Below are 27384 nucleotides of genomic sequence, written 5' to 3' on the forward strand. Positions count from 1 at the left end.
TGATGGTAAGAGAAAGTCTTTAATTATTAAAAAAATCTCCCCCTGCAGAGGGGGAAGACTTTTGCTTACCCTCTGCCAGGCATAATTTAAACTTAAATATTCCATACTTGCTTGAAAAGTATGACAAAATGACTATAAAACCAAAGCTGAATTCCAAACCATTTGTTGGCTTTAGCTTTAAAAGCAGTAAGTAAATTTGACATTGCTGAAAAAAAATCCATCCCCGTCAGTTGTGAGAGAATTGTAAGAAGACACATGCATATGCCTTTGAATCCAACATATTTTTGATCTATCTTAAAAACAACCATATGTTGCTGTCTTTATTGTGTTGATTTTACTGTATTCTCAGCTCCCTTATTCTGGTAGCTGTTCAAGGAAAGAAATCTGAAAACACTTCATACATAAAATTGAACAAGATCCAGAAGTTTTAACAGATGAAGCGAACATCGCTAGCCCAGATTTCATATGAGAGACAGAAAATTATAACACATGGAATATATCAACAGTCCTATATACACGAGAATATATAATAGTCTCTACTTTTAAAGGGAAAAAAATCACATGGTCTGCTGTGGTTGTAAAAAAACTCTTCAAACATCAACTTCTCCTCTTTGTCTCTTCTCTTTCGTTTTGGTTTTATCAGCTTTTTGCTGGGAAGTCCCACTGTTTCCATTCTGAGCTTGAGTGTAACGTGCAACAGTAGAAACACCATCCACAAACTTGGTCTTGTATAGGACGTTTGCATTATTGAACATACCATCCTTTAGTGATACCACAATGAACTAGGAACAGAAAAAAACAGAATTTCAAACATTTCGAAGGCTTTATCCTCCATGTTTTGAAGTGAAGTCTCTGACTGAATTTCCTAATTGCAGTTCTCTTTTGGAAATAAATACATGATGTGGGTTTCTGAAACATTTTTTTAATCTGCTTGTCCATTTTGAAACAATGAAAGAAGAGCAGGCTGGAATCCTAATTGATCACACGACTAACGAAAATTGCGCAACTGGTTTTGCTGATCATTGTGCACATAGGTACACAACTGAGTACATTATCTAGGTATGTTCAAGCATGCAACAGCTAGGATTTTGGCCACAGTGTAGCAAGCAAACTGCCCCAGTGCATTGTGGGAGTCCTGAGGTGATTCAAGACTTGTAAAGGAAGACTAGGATGTATAGAAGCCACTTCCCACAGAACTACCCCTCCTATGAACCTTTGCAAGTCCCACTAAGCTTTGTGACTCCCACAGTGCACGGCGGCAGCTTCTTTGCTATTCAGAACAGAAGCAGTCTGGAGAGAGCACGAAGTCTAGAAGGGCTGCTTGGTTTTGGGCTCCATGTCCTGAATTGTGTCTGGGTGGGGGTGGTTCTCTGTGGATTCTGAGAGGGAGAGTCCTAAAAAGCTGAAATCCCGATCCCCAGGAACCAATACATAGATAGTGTCCCAAAGCCAAGACCTCAGGTGTTATGTAGCATGGCAAGAGAAAGTTTTATAGAACTGGGGGATAAGGTTCTTTCTCTCCTCTCAGCCCAGAACAGCTCAAAGATGGCTGGAGACTTGGAGAGCAGCACTTCCCTTTGGATGGAGTATATTTCTTGCCCATTCCACTATCTACTACTTTAAGAAGAAGGGCAAGGGGCACAGACAGAACCACTTCCAAGCCTCCTTCAGTGACTTACTGTTCTTACCTGGGAATGTCTGAAATGAGTGCGAAGCATCTGTCCAATATTCTGGGTGTGTGAGAGATCAAGTGCTGCATCTACCTCATCCAGGATGTAAATTGGAGCAGGCTTGAAGAGAAGCATGGCTAAGATCAAAGACAAAGCTACGAGGGACCTAAAAAGTCAGATCATGAAATGTCAACGAGAGTATGTTAACTGTCCTGCTTTTAAGAATTAGCTGAAAGTGGTTCAAATGGTCTGGGTTTCTGGGACAGAAACATCATTTCTTGATCATTCCAAATTTTACATTACATTGTCAAACTGATCCCTGTTAACTTTTTTAAAGTTGCAACTGTCAAATAAACCCTCTTGGATACACATGAGACTAGCTTGGGCCCTGAATGGATTTCAATGGTGATAAAGTAAAGGTTCCCATTGACAAATTGTCCAGTCGTGTCGGACTCTATGGTGCGGTGCTCATCCCAGTTTCTAAGCCATAGAGCCAGCGTTAGTCCATAGACAGTTTCCACAGTCACTTAGCTAGCGCGACTTGACACGGAACGCTGTTATCTTTCCACCGAGGTGGTACCTATTTATCTACTCACATTTTTACATGCTTTCAAACTGCTAGGTTGGCAGGCGCTGGGACAAGCAACGGGAGCTCACTCTGTTGCGTGGATTCGAATTGCTGATCTTTCAACCTTGCAGCCCAGAGGCTTTTACGGTTTAACCCACAGCACCACCACGTCCCAGGTATCAATGGTGATAACAATCATCTAATTCCAAAGCTAATGACTGCCATCTTTTAAAAGGGTTCCTTGCTAAAAGAGAAACACATGCTGTAGACTACCATCCCTGTCTCTTCCAAAGTATACCTGTAGTTTTCTTCCCAAAATCAAATTCGCTGTACACATATGCCACATGATTCCTGAAATCTGTTCATGGGCAGCTAGACCACAACGCAACAGACATTACCACAAAGACCAAAAGCAAAAAATCTCCAATCTCTGCTGTCCCACCAAAAATGCACTAACCTTTGGCCTCCACTTAATTCAGTTAGGTTTTCCTTCCAGGTGTTTCCCAAGGCCACTTTGAATTCCAGACCATCCAGGACACTTTGCCCTTCAGGAGGAGACAGCATAGCATTGGCTCCCGGCAAAAGGGTGGAAAAAATAGATCCAAAGTCTTTGTTTACCTAGGAAATTGAAAACTCTGTCACATTTCTGGGACCCCTTTTGAGTAAAACATACGTAAGGTTGACATGAGCTGTGTGTGAGCTCTGTTTTGATACACAGTCTTTTCAAACACCTGACTTTGGTGGGAGATGTCTGCCAGAATTTAAGGGAACCAGTAAATGGCTAATAAGGCATGAAAGGCTGGTGAAATGTAGTGTGTTCATGAGTTTATGCAGATAAAAAGCACAAAGGAAAGAATGTCCCAGAGGTAAGGAGACATACCTTTTGCCAAGCTACATTTAAAGCTTCGTTTTTCTTTTGGTCAAGCTCCACAATAGTGGCAAGAATTTTAGACTTATCATTTTCAACAATCCTTTTCTTTTTCATCAAGTCATTGTACTGCAAGAGAAAGGATTGGAAACAATAACAATAACAACATAATCTCACCAAAGCACATTAACTAGGGAGGTGTTTGTAAGCGAGCAAGTTTAACACTTCATGGTGTCTGCAGCTTTTTATTTGGTACCAAGGAAACAGGAACCAACTCAGCAGCCCTAAAGAAACATCTGGAATTGGAGAACAAAAAGAGAGGAGAAAAGCATATCCTAGTCAAGGCCCAGGTGGCTACCTTTCTTGATGGAACTGGTGGACGTGGTGTGTGGACACAGAGGATCTACCTTGGCAAGTATGCCTCCGCCCTCCCCGCCCTCAATTCCATCCAGTTAGCTTTTTTCACACCACATGGATTCTGAGAGAGCAGGCACCTAAAACACTTCAGTCAACTAGATACGGTTGGAGATCTTGGAAATGGAATTCTAAAGCTTACAAACAATGTCTAGCATATTAACTCCTGCTCATCAGTGGAGACTTGACTGTCTTCTCCTTGGTGAAAGATTCTTCGGAAGGGTTCAAAGAGCTCTTCTTGGGAGCACAGACCGCCCTTCCTGCTTAAATTGACGTCTAAGGCAAACAAAAAGTCACCAGAGCAGGTAAGGGCCGGTGTGGCTACCACATTGTCCAAGGACTTCCTTACCCATGAATCTTGTTGGCTGACTCGGGCTAGTCCATTTCGCCCTAAACTACCTCACGGGATTGTTGTGAGGATAAAGTGGGAAGATAGACAGCCATGGATGCTACCTTTAACTCCTTGGAAGAAAGGTGAGGAAATGAATGGGGGAAAGGGAGGGTAAATTAAGAGCAACTTAACTCTTTCTTCTGCTTCGGAAAGCATGTTCATCGCTCTCATGTTGACATTTCTCCCCAGCTTCTCCTTCTTCTCTTGCAGCTTCTGTAGCCTCTGGCCTGCTTCTTTGGGATTATTCGTCTTGAAATCATAAGCTGTGTTTGGCTGGCCAAAAAGGTGCTTCTCTGACGCAATCCATTCATAGTCTTTCAGCATCTTAGCTACCTAAAAACACATAGGTTGTGGGGAAAAAGAGTTGATGACATTCGCAGAGGAACGTCCCTGCACAAAAGACATTCCTATGAAACTCTTAGCAAAGTAACTTTCTGCTGGAGCACAGCATTGCAGAGCCCTCAAACCAGCAAGAAGTAGAAAGCTATAATCTAACATCTCAAACACCAGCATGTTTCTGCTGCAACATCCTTGGGCAACTAAAAGAATGCCAAAAATCATCTGGACTTTTGATAACTTGCCATTGCCTTTCCCACCGGTTGCCTGGAGAACCCTTATACAGACCAAAAAAATAAGGTGTGCACCAGAGAAAGAATTCAAGGATCCTTGTTGGATGTCTCCATCACTCTCTGCTGCTCTTAGCAGGGAGGCTGGATGGACAGTGGAACGTTCCATGCAAACAAGATGCCCTACACACCAATATCATGCAGCAAGCGGTGGAGTTTCACTACAGCACAGAATGGGAGGCCCATCCACAAGAGGACAAGACCTCGGGGGCAACATGAACCACTGCTTGGAGATACAACAGATAGAGAGCAGACAAAAGTGGGCCCTTAATTTAAACATCATTTTGAAAAATGTACCCCTGGTTATAATTTTTTTAAAGTCAGGATACCATTGGCACATCATAATTAACCATCGGTATTGAAACTGCCGTTTCAATGGGACGTGGTGGCGCTGCGGGCTAAACCGCAGAAGCCTGTGCTGCAGGGTCAGAAGACCAAGCAGTCGTAAGATCGAATCCACGCGACGGAGTGAGCGCTCGTCGCTTGTCCCAGCTCCCGCCAACCCAGCGGTTCGAAAGCATGCAAATGTGAGTAGATAAATAGGGACCACCTCGGTGGGAAGGTAACAGCGTTCTGTGTCTAAGTCGCACTGGCCATGTGACCACGGAAGATTGTCTTTGGACAAACGCTGGCTCTATGGCTTGGAAACGGGGATGAGCACCGCCCCCTAGGGTCGAACATGACTGGACAAAAATAGTCAAGGGGAACCTTTACCTTTACCTATTGAAACTGCATTTCATCTTGAAGAAACCTCAACATAAAGAGCTGGATATTTTTGTTTGATTCTTTCAAGCTGCTGTTCTGCATACTTCTTTTAAGCTGCATGAGCCACAGTTTTTGCATTTATATCAGCTTCTAACGAATACCGGTAACCAGGCAGCGGTTGCAGAAAGGGCATTTTCATCAGGTCTTGGCACAGTTTTATTTCTGTGCTGATTTGGTGGTGCCAAGGTGGGAGCAGGGTGGTGGTGTAGTAAAAACAGTGCTTACGTTTGAGGAATTCTGCATTAAATGAAACATGACCAGTAGGCTGTTGACTCACTTGGCAAGGAAGCAAATATAATTGATGCGTACCTTTGCAGATGCATCAGAAGCCTCCCGCTTATGTTTACTGATGTTGTGCTCCAACTCTTTAATCTTCAGTTGTGATTCGTTGTTTTGTTCTTTATATTTTACGACCTCTGCAGATTTGGCTTTAATTGCTTTGTCCTGGGCCATTACGGCCGCTTTTTGCTTGGCAAGTTTCTCTTCTGCGTTCCTCACACATTCCTGAAAATGGAAAATTGGGGGGGGGGGGGAAGGGATCTATGCTCAAATGCCGTCAAACTGAGGTTTAGAGGGGAGAGGCTCTAAGATTTTCAAGTCTAAGCAGAAAAAACCTATTCAGAGGTAAAGTGACAGCAGGTGGACTGGAGAGGTCCTCAAGAGGCAAATCCTGGCCTTTGGTCCTCGAGAGGCAAATCCTGGCCTTTCAAGTTGCAGGCTCAGGCCCAGGGTGGGAGGCAGACCATCTTGCACCAGGGAACAAGCATTTTCACAAAGGGGAAGGTCCTGGCCTCAGACGCCTTTCTCCCCTTCCCAAAAAAGTTAGTAACCAACCAAGACGGTTCTACGGAGGGTCCCAGACAAAAAAGTCTTAATACAAGAGGAGGGAGATGGGGAGAAGCAGGAGGCATTCATACTAAGTCAGGATGAGAAGACACTAACCTTGTTTTTTGCTACCTCAGCGGATATAGCCTCAATTTGCTCTTGGAATGATTTAATAGCTTCATTCACAGCCTCAATCTGTTGTTTATAAGAAGCCTGTTCCCTTTTTAGCTCCTCTAGCTCCAACACCAAAGCTTCAACCTCCTAAACAAACAAATAAAAATGAGAGTTATTAAGGCTGCAATGATATGTGCACTTGCTTAGGAGGGAGTCCAGATGAATTTGGTAGGATGTATTTCAGAGGCTTGAGTTGAAGGGGTAGTACTTCACTGGCTAAAATCCTGTAGCTTAGCATAGTAAATCAATACTAGGACCATTTCAATCACTGGAGTTTACAGTCAACTCACCAAATCTCCAGTGATCAGTGGGCCTACTTTAGTTGCAGCTTACTATACTGAAAATCAGCATTTCAGCCACTGGGTTTTAATCTAGTATAAAAGAGTTCTACAACTGGAGGTCAGAGAATTTTGAGAATACCCAAAAGAGCAGGGAAAAGGGCAGACAGAGCAATCCAAAAAGTGGTAGTAATCTAGCAAGACAGGGAAGCAGACAGAAAGGAAGAGGCTAAAAGGACTGTATGGGCCAGCAAAGCTTTGATCATGCAGTTTGGGGTACGAAATCCACTATGTGGATTCTTCTTCATGCCAGAGAACAGGGCAGACACCAGGATCTCAGAGAGAGTCAGCAGAGCAGATGTCGTATTTTCTTATCTGAGCTAGCTCCTGAGTGCTGGCTCTGTAATCCTGGTTTATTGCAGAGAATTCAGAGTAAAGTTCAGACATTCTCTCAGTTCATCTGAGAGGCTAGCCAGTCACCACAAAAATGGCATATGCATGCGCTAGAATAAAAAGGGAGCACACATGTCATAACACACCTGCAACACACTTCTTTTTCGGAGATCTGCCTGCCACTGTTAATATTCACACCCAGGAGCCCCAAAGGAACTTTTAAGGAAACTCAGATCTCCCAATACACTTTTAAACATCAGCAGATTGTAACAGTGTGAGAAAAGCAAGCTTTCTTAATCCTGTTTAGCTAGGCTGGATCAACTAACAGGTCCCCGTCATCTGATATGTAAATCTCATTTTTATTTACAGATCCGAGTGGCTGCCAGACAATGAGAAACAGTCCAGTTCAGAGAATACCCACAACCAATTCAGCATATTTGTGATCACTAAGCCCAGCCACTCTGACCACTGCCTGGACCACTTTCCTTGTTCAGGATTGCAAAAGACACTGCAGATCAAAGTTGTTTGTTCTGAACAGTGTGGAACATTCATTATCACCTGTCGGGAGTATGGGGTTACGCTTCTATTACTGGATTTGAAGGATGGCTGTTCAAATACCTACCCTGGGACACAGATGTGGGACACACTGCATGGCTTGAGGCAAGCCACTATTTTTCTGCCTTGTCTACTGCCTGGAGTTTTTGTCCTCTGAGCTCTTTCAAGAAATTCGAGAGATACTAATTAAACACCGTTGGCCTAGCGTATACATCATGATGAGCCAAAGTCGAATAAGCCTTGTGCCTGCTTTGCACGTCCTCTGTCACCCTCCAGTTTCTGACAAAGAGGTCGAAAGCTTTCATCTTTATTTACCATTAACCTTAAATCAGCACTGCACCCAAGTCCTGGTCTTTCTAAACAATGCTTTGCTGAAATGAACCAGCTTCATAAACTATGGTTTAAAGTTTGGTTGCTTCAAAGAAACCATTGTTTAGATTTATCCAGACTCAACACACTGATCAGATATTAAGCTGTGGAAAGTCAAGAGCAGAAACAGGTTCTAATCTCCTCTGGCACTGTAAGGAAACTGGGGACAGGCCACTTAACTCAAAGTCAGGATTTACTGAGAAGTCTGAACAGGCACAGAAACAATTTAATGCCTGAAAGTTTGCATGGTCTTTGACTGGTAAATACTGTATTTGAAAGTTTACATAAGTACCAAAGTACAAAGGTAGGTGCCACAGACATCAGTCAGCCTTAGAAGTTTCAAAAGGTTAAGTTTGGTAACAACTAATTTCAGCACCAAAAGACCTTATTTTGAATACAATAAACATTCAATAACCTTTACTAGTTCTAACTAATTTTTGTCACTATTACAGGGCTAAGGCATTTTTACCTGTTCCTTTTCCTTCATCTTTTTGCTGGAAGCATTAGCCTTTTTCTTGGCTGTATCTAACTTCTGTTGGGCATTTTTCAATTCTTTCTCTCTCTCTGCTTCAGCATTCTTCATTTTCTTTTCCAGCACTTTGAGTTTTTCCTCTGCCTTTTTTTGTACCTCTTTCGTCTTCTTCAAAGTCTCCTCGCTTTCCTCTGAAAAGGGAGAGATGAACAAATCCAGAAAAAAAAAATCTATAGCAATTCTAAGTAAAATACCCTCCCCCACTCCCACCAAAGCCTTTTGCTTCTGGAAACATGGAGAGATAATGAAATGTAAGGTTAAACGTTCTATCCTTTTAAAAACAGCAAGCCAGTATAAACATCAACATTTTTGAAATTATTTTTAATTTAATTAGGTATTCAGCAATACTTCTGTACTGCATCTTCATGACTGTTCATTCTGTTTTATGTACTTGCTCAAGTTATTACACACGTTTAAATAAAACTCTTATCACCCGAACCAGCATAGCCACTGGCCAGACAGGTTGGGAAACTGAGATTCAACACATCTGGAAGACACCATGTTCCAGAAGAGGGACAATATCCTCCATGAGACATGGCCCTGGAAAACCTTAACAAATGAGATTACCTCGCACCTACAGTTTTGTATGTTGCCAGTGAGGTTTTAAGGTAGTGGTCAGAAACCTAACACCGATTTACAGTTATGGATGGGAACTTGCAGAATTCTTGATAGCAAATTGGTGCTCATTAACAAGGGGTCATTAATGAGCACCAATTTGCTATCATATGGCTCGTTCTTAGGCATGTGACCAAGAATGCAACTAATATTTCATCGGATGAACCACCATCTTCTGCCAGGATTTATGCAATTTCCCTTAAATCAACATAGACTGGGAGTAGGATTTTGACCAGTACAGTTACTGTTGCAAGGCAACCGGTGACAGTCACAGTACAGATGGTACAACTGTACAGTGGTCAGTGGTTGATGTTACTGACCTTCACTGGACATCCAAAAGCCATGCATTTTTATTGCACTACTGTGTTACAATGCCTATTGGCAGGATGTTACTATTCTGATTGCATGGCCCTATATTTCTTTCACCCCACTTCCCTCACTATTACGTATCAGCCTTCCCTGAGTTGACTCATTCCAAATACTCTGGACTAAAAAGCCCATCACCCCCAATTACAAAGTAATGGCCAGGGATGATGAGAGCTATGGCCAATTATCTCCAGACAATCACATGAGGGGAAGGTGGCGTACATCTGTCACAAGTGGCTCAGAAATAGAATTCACTTTTCAAAAATCTTCTGAAGATTTACAAGAATTCTTCAGAACTGACAGAAATAAAATATGATACAAAAACCCATCTGTGAGCACGTCATGCCCCCCATTAATGTGCCACGCCCACCCACAAGTGCAGGGGGTGCCCCCGCCTCCCCACGCAAGGACCCTGCCCCCCAACTGGTCCGCAGTTCCAAAAAGGTTAGGGATCACTGCTTTAAATGGTTATTTTTAAAAGATCACAATCCAAAATTATCTCCTGCCAACAAGCTTGGAGACCCCCAACTCAAAAGGATAGTGTTCACCATTTTGTTCTCACCGATGGTTCTTTCCAGGGCATCCAAGCCTTCCTGCTGTTTGTGATACGCACTTTGCTGCAACTTTGTCTGCAACAGCTCAGCTTCTTCAGACTTCATCTCCCATTGCTGCTTCAGCTGGCGATACCTTAAGATATGTCATAATTTAAAAATACCTTTTATCTGAACCATTTTTACACCTTTAAAACAATTTTAAGTGGACTAGTGTTATTAATTCAGTATTATAAAACCAAAGCAAGATGTATGTGGGTCATATTTGCATCTGGAAAGGACAGATGTTACACAGCTGTATGTATTGCTTTTTTAGCTAGCTTCCAGAACCAAGCAAGTATAAACATCCTAAACTTTGTCATTTCTGCTTCATCTCCATTTCCAAGGGTGGCCGTATTAGCCCTACTGAAACAAAGTAACTAACAATTATGGGATACTTTGAAGACAAACACAGGCATTGAGGCATGAGCTTCTGTGGTTATTATTACCTAGGAAAGATTCAGCTCAGAACTTGGAACAATTACTTTAACTCCTATCTAGATGGTGGGTCATAATAAAAAAAAGGGAAAATATACTCAGCTGTCCTTGAAACAACACATTATGAAATAATAATAATCTTTGAACTGCAGAGCTCAAAGAGACCCTATGGATCATCGAGTCCAGCCCTGCTCAAGAAAGCACACTGGGGAATTTAACTCCCAACCTCTGGGCTCTGCAGCCAGAGATCTAAGCCACTGAGCTATCCGGCAGTCACAATGCACTGAGAATGACCCGGCTGTGAGGTTAGAAGGGAGGCAGAAATTCCCTCCGGATTCTCTGTTGTTCATTCACCATGCAGATCGGTCCATACATACTTTTCAGCAGTCCCCTGCAGACTGGCTAGCTCCCTTTCTATCTGTTGGGACTCGGCTTCCTTCGCTTTTAATTCCTCCTGCACATCTTTCAGTTCTTGAAGTTTCGACAAAACTGATGCCGATTGTGGTCGTGCACCTGGCTCATGAAAGAAGAGAGGAAGATGCAGTTGCAGGAATGCACATCAATTCATTGCTAAGAGTCTTCAACAACATTCAGCTGTTCAGCAAGCATCCCTGTGACCTGGATCACTTGAGAAGGACTGGCTTTTGACTGAGATCAATTCACAGATTGGTGATGTTTATGTCAGATATCCACCTTATTACTTTATGCACATTTTAGGAATACATACGTGCTTCTAGCAAACTAGAGGGATTCCCACTGTGTGACACTAACTGCTCTTACGGTATAAACAGAAAGGTGGGGTCAGAAGTATGGTCTTTAGTAAGCAGACAGAAGGAGGGGGGGCCCAGTCCGTCATAATAAAAAAGGCAGATAATATTCTTCAACAGAAAGACACAAAGGGCCAAGTAAAACATTGCTCACACATACAGCTCTGGTTAGCTGTGACAAACAGCGGCCATTCACTTCCGTAGGTCAGGCCTAGATTGGACTAGTCCAAGACTGTTTATTAGGTTTTGCTCAAAGCGTGCAAAAGAAAAGGAATGAAAGAGGTTACCTCCACTCAGTGTGCCCTGAGGATCAAAGGTGTCTCCACCAAGAGTGACTGTTTTCGTCATTATCCTTTTGTCAAAGGTAACTTTCTTGGCATTGTCCATGTTATCACAAACCATTGTGCTTCCAAAAATGTATTCCATTGCCTTTTGCACTTCCGATTCATAACCCACCAGACTAAGGGCCAAGTGGACGTTATTATCACCAACCTAACATTCAAAAGAAAAAGCATCAGACTCACTCATAGAGAAAAAAACAACTTAAACTCAAGCAGAAAGAGTCAGGCCCAACGATTCGCTCACCTCCATCCCATTCTTTAAAACCTTATAATATAGATATACCAAATGAAGATATATCTTCAGGTTAGGGTAGTCATCTCATGACGTTCTCCCCACCTTCCAGGTTGCTGGTGGAAGGCAGGGTCCAATAAAGTCAATTGACTCTTCAAGGACCCAGGCAGGTATGGATTCCACCCCCTGTCCTGCTTGCAACACCCTGGGGCCCTCCAAGCTGGTAGAAGAAAACATACCAAGGTTTTGGCTGCTTTGATGGCCTCTTTGCTAACACAACGTGCTGAAATCTTGTTCAATGGAATAATAGTATAGCGACGCTTCAGTTCTCCCTTCTCTAGCAGTTTCTTGCCAGTAACCTAATTTAGGAAGAAAAAAAAGTATGTCTCTTATGTATTGGTCCACTTAGTTCAACACTGCTGTAAATGGACAATAGTTTGGAGCATTAACAAAAAATTCCTTCTGAGAGATCAAAAGCTTAAAATTGATTAAATTGTAGGGACTAACTCTAACCTGGCTAATGTATGCAAGGAACATGGTAAGTCGGTGTGGCTTTAGCTATTTACCTTAGACTATGTTTTTTTGTATACACCTAAACATGTAATGGCTGAAGGCAAAAGACATTTTCAAAGAGATGTCTCATAGAGGTTCACTGCTGCAAGCTGGGAAAGGCTTCACCTTGGTGTCAAGCCTATGCATAAGGACTTCCAGGTTTGCTGCTACCTAAAGTGGACAAGCCCTCCACGACCAGCCATTTCACATTTAATTACTCTTAAGAGCGCCATACCTCTGTATCCACCACCACATTGTAGAGTCGACCCCCTGCGACTACTTCTAGTGCTGTTGCCGTGGAGACATCTTTAACAGTAATCAGAGAGGCCACCAGCCCCTTGACGTGATCTGGGTTCCAGTTTTTTTCCGGATTCCTTAAAATAAATTCAGACTGGTTAGCAAGAGTCCATTTGGTGTCAAATAATATCTGGAAAGAATGCATCGTTTCTGAACTGAGGTGCAGAAATCTTATCCTAGGCCATGTTTCTTCTCAGCTTCTTTGATGCAAGAGAAGGAGATTCTAATGTGGCCTCTCCCAACTTGGTATCATCCAAGTGCCTTGGACTATAATTCCTATCAACCATACCACCATGTCCATTAAATGGCTGCTGCCCGGTCAGGGAATGCGATTTGTAATCAAACGGATTATTCTGTAACTTTACCTGTATTCGAAGCGCAGGTTGGGGAATTTGGTTACTAAAACTTCATAGGATTCCCTCAAGCGGTTAACCACACGGGACAACTCCCTTTGTTTTTCAGAAAGGGTTTCTTCTTTTTTATCTGCAAGAGGTAGCAAGCAAATAAAATCAGAACCCAGTGAATATCCCTGACAGGTTTCAGAGCGGAAGAAATACACTGCTGGGGCAGAACCAGTGCAAGGAAATGTAGGCAAGTGTGTGACCAATGGCTAGGTTTCAAGTTAGGGGCTCTCTCTACTTACAGCCTATAGCCTATGTTAACTGTCCCACACAATTTCAGTTATTTACATCCTGGCCATGTGTACATAACACACAATTTATTTTTCTTTCGTGCGGTGGTGACTTGTGGACCAAGTGGGGGGGGGGAGAGACCTCTCTAGAAGCAACCCCATTTGGTCCAACTTGAGCCATATGGTTCACCAGTACCAAAGGCATAAATCCACCCCTCCTGCTGCTTAAATTTTACATGTATTTTGGAGCAGCCTTTTTTCTCCGTAGCCTATGGCACGTTCCATTTACATTTCACACCTTCACAAGTTCCTTTCCTCATTATGGATATTCGATACCTTCATAATTGAGCTTCTTCATGTCATTTTCTAGTTTCTCTTTCTGCTTCTTGACTGCCTCGAAGGAATCCTGGTCTTTCTTGTAGCCACTGTCCATTTTTTTCACTTCCGCTTGTTTGGCCTTGAGCTCTTGTTGGGCATGTTTCAACTTCATCTGAGCCTGCAAGAAGCACCCAAAGATATACTGGCTCTGATTTGTATAGACCTGGCCTGTCTCTATACAGACTCTTGACAGGTAATTGAAACTGCCATCCTAACTACATTTCCCTGGGATTAACGCTACAGAATTAAATGAGACTAATGTCTAGGTAGACATGGATATCACTGCACCATGGATGGTGGCAGAAAAATCAAGCACAGAATATTTTTATTGCGTAGAAGCAATTGTTTCATTACACTGTTAGAAATAATTATAATAAAACCGAGCAAAATACCGGCCTGAAATGAAAGACAAATAAAAGACGGTTTATCTTTTATCCGAAAGCTTGTTTAACGACACCATCAGAGGAGCAGCATTCCAATTAGGACTGTCTGATGTCATAACACTGTATGCTTTCCCATCATTTATGAAACTACTCTATTTCCACTGTAAACGTTAACATTTTCTATTACCAAAGAAAAGTTGTTCTAAGGAATTAAAGAGAGGGGGAGGCAGGAGCTGGTCTTCAGAAAAAAAAACACCCTTCCGTTACAATAAATGTTCAGAGGAATATAGTGACCAAGGAAGCGACATATTCCCATTATGCTTCTTTTTTTGTTATGCATACTTTTATTGGCAAATCCCTACCTTTGTTAGCTGAAATCCTACAAATGTTCACGCTACAACAGACTTGCTAGATTTTAAGATGGCACAGGATTCCCCACCCCCAAGATACACAAACAGGGATCCTTACTTGCTTAGCTTCTGTTTCTGCTTTGCTTATCTCGTTCTTGCAAGCCATCATCTGCCCAGCAAGAGTAGCATCTTCCCCATCTTCACTGCTGGAGAGGCCAGCCGACACAGCATTGAAATGCTGCTGGGCAGCAGCCAAAGCCTCTGTGTCTGCATTGCTGACCTCTCGAAGAGCATTCAGAGCATCAGTTACCTCCTTGACTTCTTTTTCCTTTGAGACCACAGCTTTAGAATCCTACACCCCCCAAAAAAGTTTATACATCAATTGGTCAATTTAAGAGTAACTTTGCAAATGTAAGCAGCCTGTGAATACAGGAGCTAAATTAATTGAAATACAACAGCCAACCTATTCTTCATGATACTTGTACAGTTTAATCTGCAACCGTACTAAGCAATCTTTGCAGTCTAGTTCTAACTATACCTTATACCCAAAGAGCCACAAACTCTACTTTGTGCCCTTCCTGGGCCTTGGCATTCAAGCCAGAATTTGTGGTTGCCAGGACCCCTCTTTCAGAGCACTCTTAAGGTTATCTGCTGAGAAGGAAGTTCCAGAGGGTCCAGCGAGACTTAAGCATGCACAGCAGAGTAAGCAGCCTTAGGAAGCGAGTCCTGTTGAACTCAGTTGGATTTACTTTAGTGCTGTGGGTTCTTAGTGTTCTGTATTGTGTGCCCATCTCTAGGGTCCCTCCAGCTCTCCCGTTCTAAGGTTGTTGCTGTTGTTATTATTATTTCCAAATAAGTAGCCCACAGACTTCAGTAAGAAATCAGTAAGCCTGATGTTGACTCTCACAAAAAAGAAAAATAGTTCCTTCTCTCGCACGCCACGGCATGTTCTGCAAATCAAGGAAGGGAACATGAGGCTCTCTTGAGGTTGCTGGATGGTAGTTTCTCTCATTCTTCACTTGTGGCTTTGGCAGCTAGAGTTGGCAAGAGCTGCTGTCCAACAGCATCAAAGTGACACAGGTTCCCTGTCCCAGTTGTATACATACAGAATTCAATTCTTAAAAATTAAACAAAACAAAACAAAAAAACCACGCCGGCTTATGAATGTGGGATATTGTGCTTCTGTGTCCATGATTCAAAAAGTCAGGAAACGGCCCAATGTTGCCACACAACATCATGCCTGTTTTGCCATCCAGAAAAAAGGATGCTAAGCTTTCCATGGCAATGGGCAGCCTGGATGTTGACAACACGAATGGCAACAGTCGAGAGGGTCTACAGCAGTGCTTCCCAATTTTTGTCCACTTGCAGCTCCCCTAAGCAGCGACAGTGGAGCAGGAAGAGTGGCAAGGTCTGCTGTGCAGAGCAGGAAACAAAGAAGCAGGAAAAACCAAGAGCTGGAGCCCGCAAGAAGAGCAACAGCACTGCCGATGACAACTCAGCAAAAGAAAGAAAGAAAAAAAAGCAGCTTCCGTGTTGCAGCTTCCTGGCTGTGCACCAGAGAGCCGTGGGGTGCTGTGAGGGACGAGGGGCATTGAGGCGCATACTTTGGGAAACACTTGTCTATGAGATACCCTCTTGTGCTCACTACCATTCACAAAGCAAGACCACACAAGGGACAATCCCAGAAGCTGACTCCTTTTTTATTCAGTTAACCACTTCTCACCCAAATAAAGAACAATTGTCAGGGCTGTTTTTCAACCAGTGTGAATGATAGTGAGCCACAATACTGCACAATACCTATTGCTGCAGAAGCATGCAGCAATAATACACCTGTAATTGTGAAAAAAATCCAAGCCAGCTTTGCTTGCTACTGTTACCTTTAAAAGTGCGACAAGGTATTTCTTCCACAAAATTATTCTACATGCTGTACACTAGAGACGAGGGTAGGTGGACATAACGAGGGTCCAGCCCCATGGAGCCAGACGGTCCAATCACAATTCCACCGCTGCGGCAACCTCTCCGGAGCCTTCCAATGGCTCCAGAGATCGTGATCTGCGAGCCACTCTTCAACCTAGCAAAAAGGCTTGTCGTCCCGCCTCCCGTCAGGAGTGGTGAGCTGAATGCGATCTCCAGACTCATTGGAAGGCTCCGCAGTGCCTGTGGCAGATCAATGAGTGGACCATCCGGCCCCATGTGGCTGGACCCTCGTTATGTCCACCTGTGCATCCACCTGTACATCTCTACTGTACACTACGAGTACTTCAGAAAGGAAGCATAGCACAAGCACATACGACAGTATGACAGAAGAGCCCCTAATTCGACACGGGACCCTCCTGACTCACCTCTTCCATGCATTTTACTAATTCTTTGTGCTTTTTCTCTTCACTCTGCAGATTTTGGTTTTTGATATCAAGGGTACTTTGCACTTTGGTATCAGTCCTCTGAACTTCTGCAAGGGCTTCTTCAAGCGAATGAAGCACACCACCAAATTCCTACAGGCACAAAAGTCTTTAGAAAAAAGGTTCCACATCTGCAAGCATGCCTGAAAAAGCCTGCCCACCTCTTCCTAAAACATGACACTGCATGATAGGAGACATCCTATCAGAAAGCTTACAGGGAAGGGAAGGTAATAAACTGTGCTTGGGGAATCTGAGAGGTGTTTCCTGGGAAAGAGTTCCAGATCCCTCCAAAAACTGTGATAATGGAAAAGGCCTCTTATTTGTTACTAGTAGCATTTGGATTCTGTAACAACTGAGGCATAGACTAGAGCAATGCTTCCCAACCTTGTGTCTCCAGATGTTCTTGGACTACAGCTCCCAGCAATCCTGGCCAGCATAGCTATTGGCGAAGGCTTCTGGGAGTTTTAGTCCAAGAACACCTTGGGGCACAAGATTAGGAACCACTGGGACCTTTATGAAGTTTCTGACCCTATGGCAGGGTCAGCCTAGAACATATTTTGTGGGCAGCATTCTCTGTAATAATCTATGTTGCAAAGTGGTTTCTTATCTCAAGAGTGCCCTGTCCCAAACTCAGCTGTCCAGCTCAGGTCTTCCTTAGGCTCAGGGTCCGTGAAACAGAAAGGGCACAACTGAACGTAGGGGGCTCAAATTAAAAAAGCTCTGCTACTTATCTGTAGTTTTTCAGTTCAGCTATTTTTATTTATTTATTTCTCAGACTGATTGGTCACTCTGTAGCCAATCCCTCTTATGGTACATATTCCTCATCGATCATGATTCAAAATCATAACAATGCCATTTTCAAGTGATATGGGGGGAAAACACAATATTACATATCCTACACATAGTACAGTAAACAAGGAGACAGAATTCCTAACATGTTTCAAGGAACAGTTTATCGGGTCTTACTTGATCTCTTTTCTTTTCCATTTCTGCTATTTCTTTGCCAAGTTCCTTCATTGTATTCTCATTCCCAGTTATCTCTTCTTGAAGTTTAGAAATATTATCTTCCATCTCCTTCAGTACATCAGCTGAACGTGCTTTGGTTTCTTCAGCTAACCGAAACTGATATGCAACATAAAGACGACTCAGATGTTCTATCTCCCGCATCACTTTTTGGTATTCCAAATAGGATGACCGTTCCTAGACAAAAAAACAAAAACAAAACAAACAAACAAAAAACAAAAAAACAAACAAAACCAGCAAGCTGCTAAAGCATCATTGCAAATTATGATAAAATAGTACATTATATTAAACCCTATCCCACAAAGGAGCCAAAGCAGGATGAGAGGAAGGAAAAATATCCCTCCACACGCAGAAACTCGCTCATATAATGCTGGATTTTGCTCAGTGTAATAAGAACAGAACATGTGGCCAAAAGCACTGAAAAAGGTTAGTGCATTCCCTAAAGTTATCCAATCAAATTACTAGACTCGAAAAATATGACCCAGTGATACTGTGGGTCATCTCCAAACACCAGAAACTACTCTGTACATTAAAATGCAAAATTATACACAGTCCATGTCAGAAGACAGCTGCATACTGTTAGTGCCAATAGCAGCCTCTGTTTGGTGTCCAGCTAGAACATGGCTCTGTCCCAAAACCTCTGAATTAAGGATTTGGTCTGAGTAAGTTGTGTTCAGTTATGCATACACAATTTCAAACTTTTAAATTCTATGATACATTTAAAATTACTTCTCATTGTGACTCACCCCAAGATCTTTTGATCTAGTATGGGATATAAATAGGCTGAGAGCCAATGTGATATATTGGAGAGAGTGATGGATGAGGACTCAGGAGACCTGGGTTCAAATCTCCGTTTGGCCTTGGAAATTCACAAGGGGGTCGGGATAAAACCATTCCTTAAATGTGAGTTTCCCTCTAGGTGTGCGCTTGTGTGACTCTGCCCCCCTCTGCGCAAGGCTCCTCTTCTGCACACCCACAACGATTGTTCCCAGCCTGCCGGGAGGGGGGAGTCGCACATGCGAAGGGCAGAGCTCCACCCAGCAGGACTGAAAATTAGAGGGAACGTTGTTTAACAATCCTATTAGGGTCACCATAACTTGGAAATGACTTGATGCCACATAAGACACACATATTCTAAATAAATAAGTGGATTCCAAAGTGGATTATATCATTAACTATCTAAAGAAGAAAGTCACACCAAACTTGCACCATTTTTGTGTGTGTAGGCTATAACGTAAGCAGAAGGTTTGCTTCACTCCAAGGTCCTGCACACCTCGCTTTGCAGCATTCAGTGACCGTCTCCTCTCCAGCTTTCTTTAAACAATTCTATTCTCAAATGCAGTGATTCCCTAGCTTGGGTCTCCAGACGTTCTTGAACTGCAGCTCCCAAAAGCCTTCAGCACTAATTGTGCTGGCAAGGGCTTCTGGGAGTTGCAGTCCAAGAACATTTGGGGACCCAGGTTTGAGAACCACTGCTCTAATTCATCTACTCCACTAAAGAATCTGGGAAAGTTATGGATCATACTGACTGGGAGATTCTTGCAATTCCAGTCCAAAGGGCTTAAGCTTCACTTCATTGCCCACTCTCCAAGCAAAGATACACACAAAACTGTGTCCATGGACTGCTTGACCCTCTTAGAAAAATTTAATATAGCAACTGTTGAAACTTAGCCATGCCCAAAATATTCAAACGCATCTGTCAGGCAGTCAGAACTCCTACAAGCATAAATTCACATCAACTTTTGAAACAAATGTCTACTCCAAACCTGCACTCGCTGAACTCCAAACGTAGTGAAGTTTACTCATGCATAAACAGCCATAGGATTGTGGTGGCCAGAATCCTATAGAGATTGCATAAACTGTGTTGGCAAATCACAACTAATTAAGAAAGTGCTGGTTGCACATGCCAGTCACACGAGGAGGCACATCACTGGCACCTTGTTAATTTGCCACTAAGGCTTATGCAATTTCAGCTGCTCTGGAGTAAAATCCCAACAGGATTCTAGGCAGTATAATACTTTTTTATTTCGAATCAGAATTACCTCTTTCAACTTCTGCAAAGTGGGAGTGATTTCTTCCTCCAAAATCTGTGGGGGTAGGGGGGAAAAACAGAATGGACTTAATTTTCAACTTTTCAACAGTTTCCATCATATTTTAAGCACAGTACACAAGTGTGAGTGATGTTAATGAAAATAAAACTTATACAGTATTAAAATGTTGAACAAAACTAGGAATGACTACATTTTTAAGAGGAAGAGAGGTATGCCAAACTAGTGTCAAAGTATATTTTATCCTTTTTAACCTCTCAAACCTACTTCACTCTCTGCCATCTTATTTTTGATGTCAATAATATGGAATCCATTAATTAGGAAACATTAATACCGTGCAAATTTCTTTCAGTTTTGCTTCTTTTTTCTCTATGGTTTTCTGGGCAGCTATTTTCTTGCACTCATACATTCTTGTGCCGGCTGCTTCCTCAATCATGGCCAAAATCTGTGATAAAAACAATAAGCATATAACAATCTCAGTTTAAATTGTTCCTTTTTAAAACAAAGAAGCAGCAAAAGCAGCATGAAACAGACAAATGATTCTCACCTCTGGAGGCTTCATATTGAGGACCTTGGTTATCCGTCCCTAATGCAGAAACAAAATCAGCAGTCATTTGTTATTTTACACATTTTTCAAGTCCCATTTTTTTATATTTAGACAGTACCCCCTATACAGAGTGGCTTTTCATACCTTGCACTCAAGAAGCTTTCGAGCTATTGAATGATAACTAGCAAATGGTAGGCATTCCTAGCACTGCAGCCTAACTGAATGACTGACAGTCTAAAATAACTAAAATAACAGTAAAAGGAGACGAGAACAGAAGAATAGAGACCACATTTAAGTGTGCTTATTGTAAAATGTAAAGAAAAATAAATAAGCATATTAGCATTATTTTACCTGCATAATAAGAAAGTGAGGGTTATTGACATTCAATCCAATAGAGCAGAAGAGATCCTGTACTCTAGTATTGTTTGCATTCACTCCATTGATAAGATACTTGTTTCTACCTCCAATCACCACCTTAAGAGGAAAGAAACAAAAATTATTATGGACCAAAACATTTCTCTTGGTGTTATACTGTTCAATAAGCAATATCAAATATATGCATTTCAATATACAACAGTTTACAATACACTTTTTTAATGCTTCTATTTGCAAAATTCTCTGGATATAATACATACAGACACATCTAGAATCTAAGATGGCACTCACTTGTCTTGTTACTGTAATCTCATCATGATTTTCGAATCCTAGCGGGCTCTGTTTCTTGTCAAAATTATCAAAGGTGATCGATACTGTGGCTTTCGTAATTCCCGCCTGGCCATTTTTGTAAACAAGATCTTGCAAGTTGGAAGCTCGCACCTGAAAATATGAAAGAAGTAACTGAAATCAACAAGACAAACAGGTGGGTAGGTTTAGGCTGCAGTGCTGCATCCAGAATTAACTTCGTCTGTACTTTGTATTGAAAATGAAATGGTGCTACGCACATTTAATCAGGTGTTTTGTTAGTGGAATACAATACATATTTGGGATGGGAGACAATAAAAAATATTTTTTTGAAACTGTTTAGTCTCATGTTACAATTTGCGGGAAGCATTTGAACAGCTCAAAAGATTTTCTCTAAAGTAGCTTAGCGTTGCAAGGCCAAAGGTCGTTTCACATGATGTCAATACAATCTTTTTTTCTACATCCTTGCAACAAATATGAAAGTAGGTGCTTGGCAGAAGTGCTATAGCCTAGCTTATTCCTTACCAGTCTAAAATGTCCAGCAAGGGTGTTACCATGCTTTCACAGAAGGGTGTTCTTTGAAATTCAGATCAGTGCTCTAACTATTAGGGGGTCCATGACTTTTCCCTGCAACATAGTCCTATTTTATAAGAATTCAGTTTTTGTTTGTGCAGAGGTAAAGGGTTCAATCCACAAAGCAGCTGCATTGTAATAACTGCAAACAAAGATGAACAGGCAAGCCTTCTCTATCCTGGTACCATCTGGCTGTGTTTGTTTGTTTGTTTGTTTGTTTGTTTATTTATTTATTTATATCCCACCTATCTAATCAATTAAGACCACTCTAGGCGGCCACTCTGTTGGACTGCAACACCCATTATTTTTAGCCAATACAACCATAATGACATAGGAAAACAAAATAACCAAGTAGGCTTGAATCCTACTGGTTATTCATGCAATTGTGTACAGTGGACCCTCGATTTACAGACTTTTCGAGTTACAGACTCCTCTGGCCGCAAAATTTAGATTCGACTTACAGTCGGAGGATCGACTTACAGACCAGAAAAAAGCCAAAATGGAACAAAAATATTTATTTTATTTTATTTATATCCCACCTATCTGGTCGGTTAAGACCACTTCTATACATAGAATAAAAACTGCCAGTTATGGGATTAATCGGTTTTCAATGCATTGTAGGTCAATGGAGATTCAACCTACAGACTTTTCGACTTGCAACCACCGTTCCAATACGGATTAATTGCACTGGCAATGGTGCGGCTAAAAAAAATATTGTAAATAAATAAAATAAATAATTCCGTAAGTAGAGGGTCCACTGTAAGTACAATGACATGAACTGCCATTAATTAACAAGTCCCTATGCATATTCCTTGTCATGTGCCAAATCACACGAAGAGGAATATGAGCATCTTTGCTGTCAATTTGCTGCTACAATTGATGCCACTGTACTTTTGTCATATATGCTGTAATGAAAAGGATTCTAGACATTAAGGACAAGGTTTTATAAGTGTTAAAACAGTACATCACCTGTCACTTCTTATCTTGGTGGCACTGACTCAGTTCACTTGGCAATCATAGCTACACATCTTTACAAAATCTATTTTTTTGGTTCTGCTAGTCCAAATCAAGTGAAGACGGATTAAGGAGTGAATCCTTTATGTTTCTTTCTTTGCAGAACATACTACTGTATATGTATCTACATCTTCATTGTAATTATTACTACATCAACAGAGAAAATAGATAATTTGTTTAGTTTTTACTAAATGGAAATAGACACTTAGGTTAACCAGAAACAGCCCAAAGAATTTGGGTAAAGATGGGACTTCCAAGTTTCCTCTCATGCCTAACCCTTGGTGCTATCCATGGACCGATCATTTTATGCTGTAATAATTACACATTAGCTTGATTCCAATCATTCCTAACCAAAAGAATAGCAAAGGTTCTCTGGTAGTTGTAGAACACTATACAGTGAAACATGAAAAAAGACATGGTCTAGGAGGAGGAAATAATCCTGGTAACAGATGAGAAACATACTCACCTGTGACAGATTAGTGATCCCCAGTAAGAAACAGATGGAGTCCAGTATGTTGGACTTGCCACTTCCATTTAAGCCAGTAATAGCATTGAACAATGGGTCAAAATCATTAACCTCTGTCCTTTGAGCATAAGACTTGAACCCCTCAAGGACAATAGACTTGATGTACATTTTAATTGGTCCTCCTGGAGATTCCAACCAAACTGACTTCCAACCTATGAAATAATATGTTCAGCTTGTCATTCTGTGGCATACAAAACATGTATATATATATTTTAAAAGCAACTGGGAAGAATTGAGCAAATGACAGGCACGACAAATGCTGCAATTGATCATCTGAGAGTTAATTCCATCAAACTCACTAACACATACAGTACTTTACAGTAGTCATGCATACGAATGTTCCAGACAGCAACAGAAAGAAAATCAGTAACATCTTGAGTCCCAATGAATTTGACATTTGAAATGTTATTTCCAGAATGGACCTTAATGGCAACGAATATATGGTAGAGAAAGCATACGTTGTGGTTTGTTTCCAGATTCAATTTGAGATACTGATGTTACTTTTTCACATTGTAAATAGTTTTGCCCACTTGTTCCTTGACATGACTACAGGTTCTGATTTGTTTTGTTTTGTTCTTCCACTAGAATGCACTTCAAGTGCAGCTTGCATGGCAATGTTACAAAGCTGCTGTTGTTTTTACATATCACATATGTCTTCGTCTTCAGTTGACCACATTTCAGAGCAACTATAAATTACTTTTTAGATATAAATCCCATTGAACTCTACTGAGCTTCCTTTCTGGAATACAGTGGTGCCTCGTTTAACGAGTGCCCCGGTTAACGATGAATTCGCATAGCGATGGCAAAAAAGCAATCTCTTTTGCCATCGCTTTGCGATGTTGCCTATGGGGAAAAATCGCTTTGCGATGTTTTCCCCATGGGCCCCATTTTCCCCCAGCTGAGTGGCGGGAGCCTCCAAAGGACCGCTCCCGCTGCTCAGCTGGGGGAAAATGCCGGTGGTAGCCTCGGAAGGACCCTTCCGAAGGGTCGTTCCAAGGCCACCGCCGGGATTCCCCTTCGGAGGGGGCATTTCCCCCTAGCTGAGCGGGAGCCCCGCTGCTCAGCTGGGGGAAAATGCCGGCGGTAGCCTCGGAAGGACCCTTCCGAAGGGTCCTTCCGAGGCCACCGCTGGGATTCCCCTTCGGATGCCTAAAAGGCATCCGGACCCCCGCCGCCGCCGCTTGTATCCGCCCCGCGGCCGGCTACCCCCGCCATGGTCGGACTCTCAGGAGTCCGACCATGGATGGGGTAGCCAGCAGCAACGCAGATCCAAGCTGCGGCGACAGTGGTCCGGATGCCTATCAGGCATCCGGGGCTAGGATCTGCCCCCCGGCCGGTTCCCCTTCCATGGTCGGACTCTCAGGAGTCCGGCCATGAATGGGGTAACCGGCCGGGAGGTGGATCCAAGCCCCACCGCCGCTTGGAACCGCCCCCCGGCCGGTTCCCCTTGCATGGTCGGATCCGACCGTGCAAGGGGAACCGGCCGGGGGCCGGATCCAAGCGGCGGCGGCAGCGGTAGGAGCTTGGATTCTCCCCCCGGCCGGTTACCCCATCCATGGCTGGACTCCAGAGAGTCCGACCATGGAAGGGAAAGCCGGCCGGGGGGAGAATCCAAGCAGCGGCGGCGGCGGTAGGAGCTTGGATCCGGCTGGGGGCCGGATCTAAGCTCCTACCGCCGCCGCCGCTGCTTGGATACGGCCCCCGGCCGGTTCACCTTGCATGGTCTGATCCGACCGTGCAAGGGGAACCGGCCGGGGGCCGGATCAAAGCCCCTACCGCCGCCGCCGCTTGGATTCGCCCCCCCGGCCGGTTCCCCTTGCTTGGTCAGATCAGACCAAGCAAGGGGAACCGGCCGGGGGCCGGATCCAAGCGGCGGCAGCGGCGGTAGGAGCTTTGATCCGGCCCCCAGCCGGTTCCCCTTGCATGGTCAGATCAGACTGATCCAAGCCACGGTGCCTGCCAAGGAGTCCGGCCATGCCTCCCACCCCCACCCCCCACCTCCTGCGGCTTGAGAAGGGTGGGAGGCATGGCCGGACTCCTCGGCAGGCACCACGGCTCGGATCGGATCCGAGCCGCGGTGCCTGCCAAGGAGTCCGGCTATGCCTCCCACCCACCACCCACCTCCTGCGGCTTGAGAAGGGTGGGAGGCATGGCCGACTGTGCTTCCAGCAGCGGAAGAGGTGCCCGGTGGAGGAGAAGGCAGGAGCTGATCTGTCATTTCTCCTCCACCGGGCACCTCTTCCGCTGCTGCAAGCAACTTCGGGGCAGTCCTTTGGGGGAAGCCGGGCTGTGGAGAAGAAAGGCAGAAGCCCATCCGATCTCCCCCCCCTCCATGCCGGGCAGCTTCTCCCGCTGCTCCCGATGGTTGGGAGGGGAGATCGGATGGGCTTCTCCCTTTCTTCTCCACAGCCCGGCTCCTCCCAAAGGGCTGCCCCGAAGTTGCTTGCAGCAGCGGAGGAGGTGCCCGGTGGAGGAGAAATGACAGATCAGCTCCTGCCTTCTCCTCCACCGGGCACCTCTTCTGCTGCTGGAAGCACAGTCGGGGCAGCCCTTTGGGAGAAGCCAGGTGGTGGGGGAGAAGGCAGGAGCCGATGCCGTCTTCCCCCCCTCCCCCGAGGCTTCTCCCAAAGGGCTGCGCCCGATAGTGAGGGAGAAAACCGGATAATCCGTTCCTATTGGAACGGATTATCCGGTTTTCAATGCATCTCTATGGGAAAACACGTTTCACTTAACGATATTTTCCCATAGCGATGTTTTTTTTGGAACCAATTAACCTCGCTATGCGAGGCACCACTTACATGCTTAAGACATCTGACCTGGCAACAGGGGCTAACAGACTATATAGACTGTAAGACTTTTTTTTAAAACAATATATAAACTTAAAGCATTTGTTCAAAATAAATGCAAAAGTGCTAGACTGGCACCCATAACAACACAAAAAATAGCATTTGGCAATGGATTCCAGCCCAAGAAAATGTAAGCCACTGAGTCCTAGGCATATTTATTGGGGGGGGGGGGGTCTTTATTGAAAGAACATGTTAACAACAAAATAATAGTACAGGTCTTTCAATAAATATGCATAATCTGATATAGTATCTTCACTCCATTGTAGTCTGCATCAGGTTAGAATACTGTACCAAATATTGATATTGACGGTTGGCAGAAAATAAGACTTGTCATTCTAATTAACATTAAAAAAATTAGAAGGAAACCATGTGTTGGAAAAACCATCCTGGGAGTATGATTGTTTAAGTAATTTGAACTGGTGTGTTAACTTTTCCATCAGGGCAATATACCATACTCCGTTTCTCCGTGCACACAAAGGTAATTTACAAGTTTCCTTCTGGTTTGTGGCAATTTCCAAATGCACTGCCATACAGAAAATCACTATCAATTTTTAATGAATTAACTGTTTGTTATTGTCTGAAAATACATAAGGATAGAGGAGCTAGATCCAGCAGCATTATGATTTTTTGCCCTGTGATTAATTCCAGAAAATATCTGGGCCACAACAACTGTATTGGAGGACAGGTCCACCACATATGAAAGTATATACAGTACAGTACTGATATTCTCACATTTCATCAGCAGGTTGAACTGAATTCATTATTGATATAGCTTTAAATAGACTGGTGTAAGATACCACCTGTAGAAAGCTTAATAGAATTTTTATTTATTTATTCTATTTATATCCCACCTATCTGGTCAATTACAACCACTCTAGGCGGCTTAACTTTGAATGCTCCTTAACTTTGGAGATTGGTCTGAAAGTCATCTCATTTCGCAGATCCTATCCTTTTATATCAGATACAGCCATCCTCAAATCACTTTCCCAAACCATTCTGAGAGCGAGTTTACAGCCACAGTAGAGGATGCATTTGGTATTTCATACAATTTTGAGACCAACTCCACTGGATATTTTTCTGAGACTAGGGGCAATGTTTCAAATGCAGTTAATTGTCTAGCGGGCTGTACTTTCACTACCTGAAGAAAAATGAACCCAAAATGTTTGGAAAATAAGACAGGCTTAATGAAAACTAAATCCCACTGAAATCAACAGGACTTACCCCCGTGTAGGTCTGCAGGAGGAAAACCTGCCTAAATAAAACAGGGCGTTGTTCAGAGAGCAGAAATGTTCACCAGCAACTGTAAAAAGACTTTCTTGCTCACAGAGAACAGATCCTCCGGAGAAAGGAAAGAAGTGT

General features: G+C 43.1%; 1 protein-coding gene across 1 annotated transcript; it reads right to left on the reverse strand.

Moving 5' to 3' along the window:
* Positions 1 to 27384, reverse strand: SMC2 (structural maintenance of chromosomes 2). Its single transcript, XM_020791140.3, has 25 exons — positions 27247 to 27384; positions 23120 to 23331; positions 21052 to 21201; positions 20737 to 20859; positions 20386 to 20424; positions 20173 to 20283; positions 19833 to 19877; positions 17734 to 17967; positions 16711 to 16860; positions 14487 to 14720; positions 13594 to 13753; positions 12992 to 13109; positions 12565 to 12703; positions 12017 to 12136; positions 11492 to 11696; positions 10815 to 10950; positions 9972 to 10096; positions 8366 to 8559; positions 6245 to 6388; positions 5612 to 5806; positions 4044 to 4244; positions 3119 to 3235; positions 2696 to 2856; positions 1689 to 1836; positions 1 to 782 (listed from the first exon to the last, which is right to left on the reverse strand). Exons 2-25 carry the CDS (start codon positions 23285 to 23287, stop codon positions 591 to 593), a joined length of 3609 nt encoding a protein of 1202 aa, XP_020646799.3. The 5' UTR covers positions 23288 to 23331; positions 27247 to 27384; the 3' UTR covers positions 1 to 590.

This window comes from Pogona vitticeps, chromosome 2, assembly GCF_051106095.1.
Source record: "Pogona vitticeps strain Pit_001003342236 chromosome 2, PviZW2.1, whole genome shotgun sequence".
Lineage (NCBI taxonomy): Eukaryota > Metazoa > Chordata > Lepidosauria > Squamata > Agamidae > Pogona > Pogona vitticeps.

What these genes read in the sequence shown, in the direction of transcription:
- SMC2 (XM_020791140.3), bottom strand. Translation starts at nt 23,287, where the DNA reads ATGTACATCAAGTCTATTGTCCTTGAGGGGTTCAAGTCTTATGCTCAA. An exon ending in CTTTGCAGAAGTTGAAAGAG is followed by an intron (nt 17,968 to 19,832) that starts GTAATTCTGATT and finishes TTTTTTGTCTAG; the next exon opens with GAACGGTCATCCTATTTGGA. An exon ending in TGCCCTGGAAAGAACCATCG is followed by an intron (nt 8,560 to 9,971) that starts GTGAGAACAAAA and finishes CTCCCTTTTCAG; the next exon opens with AGGAAAGCGAGGAGACTTTG.